This window comes from Penaeus vannamei, chromosome 1, assembly GCF_042767895.1.
Source record: "Penaeus vannamei isolate JL-2024 chromosome 1, ASM4276789v1, whole genome shotgun sequence".
Classification (NCBI taxonomy): Eukaryota; Metazoa; Arthropoda; class Malacostraca; order Decapoda; family Penaeidae; genus Penaeus; species Penaeus vannamei.
The window spans coordinates 48553928-48563927 of record NC_091549.1 but is presented as its reverse complement, the minus strand read 5'-3'; the positions used below and the strand labels follow the sequence as shown (position 1 = coordinate 48563927).

Below are 10000 nucleotides of genomic sequence, written 5' to 3'. Positions count from 1 at the left end.
TTCTAAAAGGAGGAATGGCAGAGAGGCAGAGAACCCTTTACAATTTGAATTTATATTTTGTCCGTCTTATAATCGTAACAAATGAATTTCCTATAGTGTAAACGACATGACTGATGTTGGATAATGTTTTAATAAAGTATTTACCCAAAATACATCCTGTATATATTTACTATATACAGCGCTTCATCATTGTTTGTGGTGAAATATATTGGTAATGTAATGCTCTTTCAACATTTTTTTCAACACAAACATAGTTTCTTGACTGATATGACAAGTGAAAAGGTATGAAGTACGTTTGCAGATCTGGAAAGTTCGCAATGCAAGTAACACTGGTCACTAAAGACTATCAGGATAAATATCATCAATCAAAAAAGTGTTGTGCAACGAAAAATTTGATTAACCTAAAAAATCAGTTCAGCATAACTGAATATTATTTAGTTTACAGTGGAACAATGCCTTGTATATAACAAAACTTTTGTTGAAGGATCAAGTGTTTTTACTGAAGTATCCAATTGAAATATAAGTAATATGGGATTACTGGTAAATCATGAGTTTGGTGCTGATGTAAATAAAGTCATGGTCATAGCCAAATATAACAAAGAAATATAAATTTGAACTCTACTCCGATCAAATGGTACAGTACCAAATGAAACCCTAATCTATATGAAACGTTCTTCTGTCGAGAACCAACACAAACTGGTGGAAGATTGTTATATAATCTTTATTACATAGAGATTCCTCAGAGTTTTAGAAAGGTAAAATTCTGGGTTTGAGTTGAATGCTTGGGTTACATTTAGTTTTCGATTGAACTTTGCTGTATGGTACAGGTAGGTTCAGCTCTCGTTACGCGTAGCACAAACTTTCCCGTGTGTGGAATTCCTGATGAACAGATTGCAACAGGAACAACGTTGGGAAGGGCAACACACGGCCTTCGGCATATTCGTGTGTTTTCTTGCCCTTCCCTTCGTTGTTCCTGTTGCAAACTTTCCCGTGTTTGTACTTTATATATTATAAAACAGTGCATAGATATACCAGAAGTAAATTATCGTAAATTGAATGGTAAACTTCAAGCCTCAGAGCCCTGAATACAGTAGACTCAAAAGTAAGGGAAGAGGTGCTTCATTCAGTGGCTTGCAGAGCATCCAAAAGTGGAAGAAGGGTGTAATCAGAGAGGGAAATAAGATAGTACTGTACTTTATATTCAAATCTAATAAAGTTTATTTCGTGTTTCATCTGTTTACATATTCAAAATATCTCCATTTCTCTGAATATTCCTCAGTATGCTTGAGTCTTCGGGGGATACAATTATGACCTCTGGGCGCCATTGGCTTCATTTTATAGGGCATCAGACAGGCCCGAATTAACTTTAACTCGCTTGCGGACCTTTTGAATAATCATATGGTACAAATTTAAGACCACTGTGGATTCTTACATGCTTGAGTCAATTAAGTGCTAGCTTGGGTGAGAAAACGCGCTTTTCGAGAGGTAACGACACAAAACATGCCAAATTTCATTGCAAATATATTATCATTTTCGTTTTTTTTACTTTAAATTATTATTATCGTTATTATCTTTATAAGTTGATGTACTCAGATGTGTTTGCATTAATAATTGAAAGTGGAATCACTCACGTACATATGTAAACACATACCCCCCTCCCCTCTCTCCCTCTCTTACTCTCTCTCTCTCTCTCTCTCTCTCACACACACACACACGCATACACATATACACGCTCACGCACACACACACATATACATATCTCTTACTCTCTCTCTCTCTTTCTCTCCCTCTCCCGCCTCTCTTCCCGTCTCTCGGTTTATCTATCTCTCTGCCTCTCCCCCTCTTCTCTCTCTTTCTCTCTCGCCCTCCCCCTCTCCCTCTAACGCCCCCCTACCCCCCCCCCCCCTCTCTCTCTCTCTCTCTAGTTCACGTAATCGTGTGGTTTGTATTAATAACCTTATTTTTTACCTGATAATCCCTCTATTTATTTATTTGGGTTATAGTTATCGGAATTTAATAACAAGCATAGCATTTATACTAAACCGCCAATGAATTACATTTATTTAAGCTCGTATGCAAAGAAAACCATATTTCCATAGTTTTAAATTTAGATTATCATCCAACATGAAATGTTATTATTCAAGTTACATATATAAATTTTTGTTCTTGATTTTTTTTTTAACAATATCTTTAAGGCAGAAATTGTACACACTCGGGCACACACAGGCGTGCGGTTCGTGGTTATTGTAAAGAACATACTTTTAGACCAGTATTCAAATATCTTGTCCTTGTCCTTTCCTATAACGTATTAACTTGGCCGATGTATTTTGCCAAGTTAATGATTTCAACAATCTATTACAGAGACAAAAATATTCCTTTTTGAAGCTTCAAAGGACACATAATTAAGAATTTTGGAATTGAAGATTCTATTTGATCTAACCCCATCCCACATTCCCTAAAAAGCCCATAGTCATTCGTTTTAGAATATGCCAGAGAAAGAACTGCACAGATCTTCAGGAATTTCCCGAACGGCGATTCGAACGAAACAGGGAACCGTGAGCCAGGTAGTTTCACTGTAGTTTCACTCCCACAAGTCCTTTTGAACCGGGCCTAGGTGGAGGTCATGAGCGATACCTCAGCCCAGGTCGTGTCATCCTTCTCTCCGACCATGACCTACCTTCTCCGTGACAGCATACTAGGTCCCACTCTTCCGGTTTCCAGTGACCCGTAAGCCTTCTCCCCCAATAAAGACATGAATGAAGGTTACTGAGTTCTGCTGATCACCTTCCAGTCATTACAGAAATCCTTGAGAGTTCAAGAGAGGGGAGGAGGAGGGTGAGGAAGTTAGAAAAAAGGCAGAGAAAGAGGGAGAGGGAGAGGGAGGGGGAGAGGGAGAGGGAGGGGGAGAGGGAGAGGGAGAGGGAGAGGGAGAGGGAGAGGGAGAGGGAGAGGGAGAGGGAGAGGGAGGGGGAGGGGGAGGGGGAGGGGGAGGGGGAGGGAGAGGGAGAGGGAGAGGGAGTGAGGGAGAGAGAGAGAGAGAGAGAGAGAGAGAGAGAGAGAGAGAGAGAGAGAGAGAGAGAGAGAGAGAGAGAGAGAGAGAGAGAGAGAGAGGGAGATAGAGAGGAGAGAGAGAGAGAGAAGGAGCGAGAGAGAGAGAAGGAGAGAGAGAGAGAGAAGGAGAGAGAGAGAGGAGAGAGCGAGAGAGAGAGAGAGAGAGAGAGAGAGAGAGAGAGAGAGAGAGAGAGAGAGAGAGAGAGAGAGAGAGAGAGAGAGAGAGCGAGAGAGAGAGAGAGAGAGAGAGAGAGAGAGAGAAGAGTGAGACAGACAGATAGATAAATAGATATATATATATAGAGAGAGACAGACAGAAATAAAGGAGAGAGAGGCAGACAAACCCCAATAAGAGAGAACCGTAAAAACATTTTTAATCAAACTGCCTAATCCAATAGTGCAATCCAGTGGCCTCTGTACCATTCGTGAATCCCAAACCCCAAGAGTGATTTATAAAAAAGACACTTTACCATTTTCATTTTTATTTGTTTGTGTAAAGATTCTTTTTTCTTTTTTTTTTACAATTTAAGTAAATATGTTGAAGAATCGATTTTCAGAAATAAAAGTTTTAAAACATGATTAGATTTGTTTTCGTTGTCATTCGTATCGTTATTTTTCAAGTAGGAATAAAAGGGTTGAAATTGGACCTAAACTACCCTGACATGAGCAATGAATGTCACTTATTTTGCCGAGTGTAAAGAGGATTTTTTTTTTTATTTTTATATTTTTAGGGGGCAGGGCAAAGACTGTGATGTCTTTATTCTCTTAACGATTGTTTTTTTTCTTGTATTTTTTTTTCTTGTAATTTATTTTATTCGTTTGGTTGTTGCTTTCCATTTTTTTTTCTTTTTTTCCGCTCTTGAAAAATCATACGTGTGTTACCCCTTAGGCTTTCGGGATATTTATTCAAGTGGATATTTTTGCTGCAGAATACTTTAGTTAATTGCAATTTGATTTAATGTTTAGGGCGAGGTACTAATCAAGAATTTCATAGTGGGAATATTATGTATTTCTAGTTGCAAGGCAAAATCAGAGTTTTGTATATTATCATTGATGAATACAATTCTCAAAGTCACAGTCAGTGCAGAAGCTCCTCTCTCTCTCTTTCTCTTTAGTTTTCTCTCTCTCCCTCTATCTTTCTCTTTTCTCTCTCTCTTTCTTTCTTTCTCTGTTTCTCTTTCTTTCTCTTGCTCTCTCTTTCTCTCTGTCTCTCTCTCCTCTCTCCCACCCTCTCTCTTTGTCTCTCTCTCTCCCTCTTCCCCTCTCCTTCTCTCTCTCTCTCTCTCTCTCTCTCTCTCTCTCTCTCTCTCTCTCTCTCTCTCTCTTACCATGACCTAATCTAACAACGGTTCAAAGTTGCCCCTTAGTACCTCTTAATACCAAACTTTATTACATCATTATCACATCTAGAATTCCTTCAAGTAGATTTGATAACGTAATGGTCTCAGCTTCGTCTTCCTTTTCCTCTTTCTTCGCAAATGACAAAAAAGGACCAATAGATAATTCAAGACTCACGTAGCCTAAAAGATGCATGTCCTTTCAATAGCGGATATAGTTAAGGAAATATTACGGGGCGGTTGATTACTTATTTTGGAAAATAGATAGCATTGATGTATTTATTCAGAAATTACTCTCGCATCCACTAATTGTATTTATAGAGTACAGGAGTGCGTTATCAGCCCCCCATTTAAAAAGAATGTTAAATATTTTGAGCAAAATGATAGCACAACAAGTTAGGTTCATGTGTGTAAATAAGGACTGTAATATATGGGTATTATTTCGAGAATTATTATTATTTCGAGTCCTTTGTCAGGTCGACTCTGCCAAAATATCCCTTTTTTGTGGAAGCGAGCTGGAATTTTTTCGTTTTTTATTTATTTTCTTGAAGCTATTGTATTTCAATATTTTTTGTTTGATGGAAGTACGATGCCAACGTGTGTGTGTGTGTGTGCGTGCGTGTGTGAAAGCGGCTATAGCATTCAGATAAGTGTTAAATCTTGCTTCAGTTTTGTGTATATCTGTCTGATTTTTAAGCGGTTTTTTAAGGACTGTTATTTCATATCTTTCTAAGTGTTTTACTCCTTATTTCTATTCTGGGACATTATCTATTTCACATTTATTTTCCTGTTGCTTTTATTCATTCATTTATTCAGCTCAACTCTTAATTCATACCTTTTCAGAGTAAGATCCCTTAGATTTATTTTGGCGCGCAATTTCAAACGAGACATCTTGCGGCAGGTTTTTCGAAACCGTTCTGACAAATGATCTTAACCAAGATTTCTCCCTGCCTTAGACTTGCTTCTCTGGACATGTAGATGATAAATCTTGCTTCGAAATGATAAATCTTGGCAAGCGTCATTCTCAACGGCGCCCCCAACACCAAGCGAGAAATCTTGGGAAGAAGTTGCGCGCCAAAATGGGATTTTGATCGTCTTTTTTTTCCAAGCTGAGGCCATTTTCAAATCCATGAGTCAGGGTGTGTGGAAGGAAATAAAAACGCTTGAATGATACGTGACTCTCTCTCCAAAAAGGGTGATGGAGGAAAAAAGTCATCGTAAATACATCTCATTTTTTTCTTCTTTTTTTTTTCAAGCATGCAAATGGTCAATGAAGGGAAAAAAATAATGAATCTGGTATTTTCTTTATTTTTCTTTACTCCAATTGAGCATTTTATGAACATTTTCACTATCTTTCTTAAAACACTATGAAGCTCACGCCAAGGCTAGTAGTAGTATTCTAATAATAGTCTTATCATTAATTTGTATTTAGATAACAGCACAGGAGGGACAGCTCTGTCTTAACTCGAACCAGATGTCAATAGTAAACGAGAATGATCAAGATAACACTACGAGAATACAAATCTACTTAGAAGATGGTCAACGAGAGAGGAACACTGTTCAGATTTAAAAAGTACAACACCATTAAAGAGATTCTTCTTTTTTTATAATCTTAAATCTTTAAAACATCAACAACAGATTTCAATAATGAGTTTTTTTTTGTCTCACGTGTTAGCGAGAATGGCCAGCAGGAAGGTGCTTATGAATGGCAGAATTTTATTTTATTTATTTTTCCCGTACTTTGGCAGCTCCGGGAACTTAGTGATGAGTCTAATGGTGCCAGTGACTATGCCTACTTTCCACGGAAGTTCGCTGATTTTCTCTACAAATTTTGCTAGGCAGCCTCATGTCAGCACCAGTTGTGGTCTGGCTAACACGTGGGCAGGCTGGACCGCACGAGGCTGAATCACAATACAAGTAAAAAACTTGAAAAGGATATATATATTTATTGAAACGATACATAGTGATGGGTTCGGATTGATACTTTTCTTCTAGACTGAACATGCCTTCAAAAGTGAGGATATTATTAGCAAAAACTGGTTCAGAACTGTGAACACTAAGATATTATTATTACAAACGAGTATTGTTTGATTACTGATGTTAACTGACCAGCTGGAAGCTGTCAAAGATGATATCTAAAAACTTCTTTGATTGGCTTTTAATTGCGTTATCATAGTGACAGTATTCTTGATTGGTTTCCGGACACCAAAAGATGTTTACACTGCATGGTGTATCCTAACACAAGTGATCCTGCAGATAATGACAGAGAAGGAAAAATAGGACAAGCTCAATAAATCACAGACACATAAACAGTCTCGCAGCAGAATCTGCAGAAGTAATGTGGTTATGGCAGGTGAACTCTCGAAAAGAATAATGGAAATTCTATAATCTTACCGGAGCCTGGGTTACCTCATCAGAGCATAGGAACTTCGCCACAACGTAAGGTAACTTCGTTAGAGTCTAGGGAGCTTCACCAGTACTTACGTAGCTTCCCACAACTCCGGTTGCTGCACTGAAGCCTGGGAAGCTACTGGTAAAACCCGCTTGTGCTTATCACAGATTGCTTCCAGAGAACCAGTGTGTTTTAGACAAAGACTCTTCGATTTCATCAGAACCTCGAGGGACATATAACTTCCTGCACATGTCTGTGGCTTCTGCAGAAACTTCGCTGAGCTTTAATAAATACGCCGGTTCCTGGGTTGCTTCCCTTAGGCATTCAACTTCCCCGAAGCTAACTTTTCCGTTACCAGCGAAGCTCCGACGCAGCTCGGGTAGTCCGCCATAGTCTGGGAAATCCTCGCACAAACCAAGGTAGCTTCATTAAATACAAGTGACCTTGGGAAACCACGCCAAAGCTTGGGTAGTTTCGCTAAAGCCTGAATAGTCTCACCAAAGCCTGCATTGTTTCATCAGAGCCTAGATAGCTCTGCGAGGTGTTGGGCGAGCGCGTGAGAGGCGTCAGAAGGTGATGTCATGCAGATTGCCCGACTACCTTGTTCCTCGTATCGATCAATCCGTCTAGGAGATCTAGAAGACTAAGAGCGTTATTGCGGTGAGGAGGAAAAGACATTCCCGGTAAGACTAGTCTCTCTGGGGTGCTCCCCGCGGCGTCCAGCAGCGAAGGGCATGATTGTCTCGAACATTCTGCCAGAGATAGACGGGCCGGCGCGCCTCGGCTGCGGCCCCCGCCCCGGGAGCCTCCCGCCGCAAGCGACCATCCACTGCTGGGAGCCACCCGCCGCGGAGAGCAATCCGCAGGTGCATGCAACACCCGTAGTTCCGAGTCGCCCTTTGCTGAGAACGGTGCGCAGGAGCGCGCGGACGCCCCGTCGCTGGGATCCGCGCGCAGCTGGCAGCGGTTCGAAGCCAGATCATCCCTGCAACTAGGTGCAGCTACGTGTGAAGTACTCATCAAGTCCTATTGCCATTGCATACTGACGCATGCTCATGTCTCCCTACTAGCGGGAACTCTAACTCTGAATGACTATCTCTTGGCACTAGACCGCAGGACGGTGCCACCTGCCGCTCCTGCAAGGAGGACGGCAGATGGAGAGCCTCTCCGGGCAGCCGCAGGAGCTGAAGCCTCCCCGTCGCTGGGAGGCATCGGAAGCTGGAGGTGCCGGGGAGAGGGCCGTCCTGGGCGAGGCAGAACGCGGTTTCATCGGCCGTGGTGGAGGCTCTCGATCGCGCAGGCGGTGACTTCCTGCTCATCCCGCTTTTTTGAAGTTATACATTCCTATCACCTCTACTGCGATGGTTCTCTTTATACGTGAATAAATTCATGGTTATTATGTTGCTGGGCAAATGCAAAGGACTCTATAGCTGCGATGTATAATGTTATTTTTAGCAATTCTTGTCACACATTCCTCATCTGAAACTGTATATACGAATACAAGTAAATGTAGCAAGACAACTCTAAAATTACAAAGTCTGATAAGCTTAAACATTACGAAGCCTCTAGAGAAAAGACGAAGTAGGTATCGGCATGATGTATTAAAACTACGTCAAGTGGTAAATTCAAAAGCATCCACATGTCTCTGTTGGTCTTCCCCGAAACGGAAAAACAAGGAATGGTGAAACGAAAGGTTCATAACCTCACACGGGTGCTTCTGCTTCAACGTTTAAAGAAAAACAACTAAGACGATGGATGAACACCACGCGTCCAGTCGGGGCTTCTTGCTCTCTCTCGCCTCGACGACCACCGAGTGCATAACGGCTCCACCTTCTACTGCGGAAAGATCTTGGATTGGCCGGTTGATCGGCGACTCATGGTGTAAGATGGGGCAGGCCTTTGGTATGTGTTTATTTATTTATTTATTATTATTTTTTTGATGATGATCCTCGCCGACGATGACTGAAGTTAGCCTCGCGTCTCACCTTGTGTAACTCGCCCCCAAGGAAAAAATATGAATATATATGTATATCTCTATCCATTCTGTAAAATACCAATAACTTAATAAAGCTTAATCTTATGAGTTAAGTTCTTATTGCTTAATAGACTCGAGGCGGATCCACAGAAGACCGGTCCAGACTGCGCGTCCACCTGTCCACCATCCACCACCAGTTCTTGGCCTCGGATCATCTAGCCTCCACCACGGCGCTGCTGATGGTGCTGGTGGGTGGGGCGGCGGTGCGGGGGGTAGCGGAGGGGGTGATGATGACGTCACAGGTGTCAAAGGTCATCAGTGCTCGTCGGTTGCCCTGGCCCGGTGACCCCTGAAGGTGGCCTGGATTTTGGTGGCCGCTTTGTTCAACTCGGGGTCGGAGAGGTCGATGTCCACCTCCTCGCCCTGCGGGAAGGAGAGGCGGTTAGGGGCCTGGCCGGGTTGGGGGGGGGGGGGGGGGGGGGGGCTGCTACGGGGCAAGGCGGGACGGAGGACGGGAGAATCTGCTTACATAGTAATGCAGCTTCGTTGTTCAGCACTATTCTGCGTGCTTCTTTTGTATATATATATAATATATACACATATATACATATATACAAATACGTATACACACACACACACACACACATACACACACACACACACACACACACACATATATATATATATATATATATATATATATATATATATATATATGTATATATATGTACACATGTATACACACACACGCAAACACATATATATACATATATATGTATATACACACACACACACATACAAATACATATATATATATACATATATATATATATATATATATATATATATATATATATATATATATATATATATATATATTTTTTTATATATATATTTATATGTATATGCACACACACATATATATATATATGTATATATATGTGTGTATATAAATATATGTATTTTAAAAGATATACACATATATATGTATGTATGTATGTGTATATATATATATATATATATATATATATATATATATATATATATATATACACACATACACACACACACACACACACACACACACACACACACACACACACACACACACACACACACACACACACACACACACACACACACACACACACACACACACACACACACACACACACATATATATATATATATATATATATATATATATATATATATATATATATATACATATATATATGTAATATA

At 40.6% G+C, this 10000-nt stretch overlaps 1 protein-coding gene across 1 annotated transcript in view; it reads right to left on the bottom strand.

Moving 5' to 3' along the window:
• Window positions 1-5680: 5680 nt before the first annotated feature.
• The window catches only part of LOC113812908 (uncharacterized), a gene marked incomplete at its 5' end in the record, with an annotated part of 325536 nt that continues 321216 nt past the window's right edge, over window positions 5681-10000 (bottom strand). Inside the window, 1 exon segment of the mRNA XM_070123955.1 lies at window positions 5681-9178. Coding sequence (XP_069980056.1) covers window positions 9071-9178 — 108 coding nt within the window. The 3' untranslated portion in view covers window positions 5681-9070.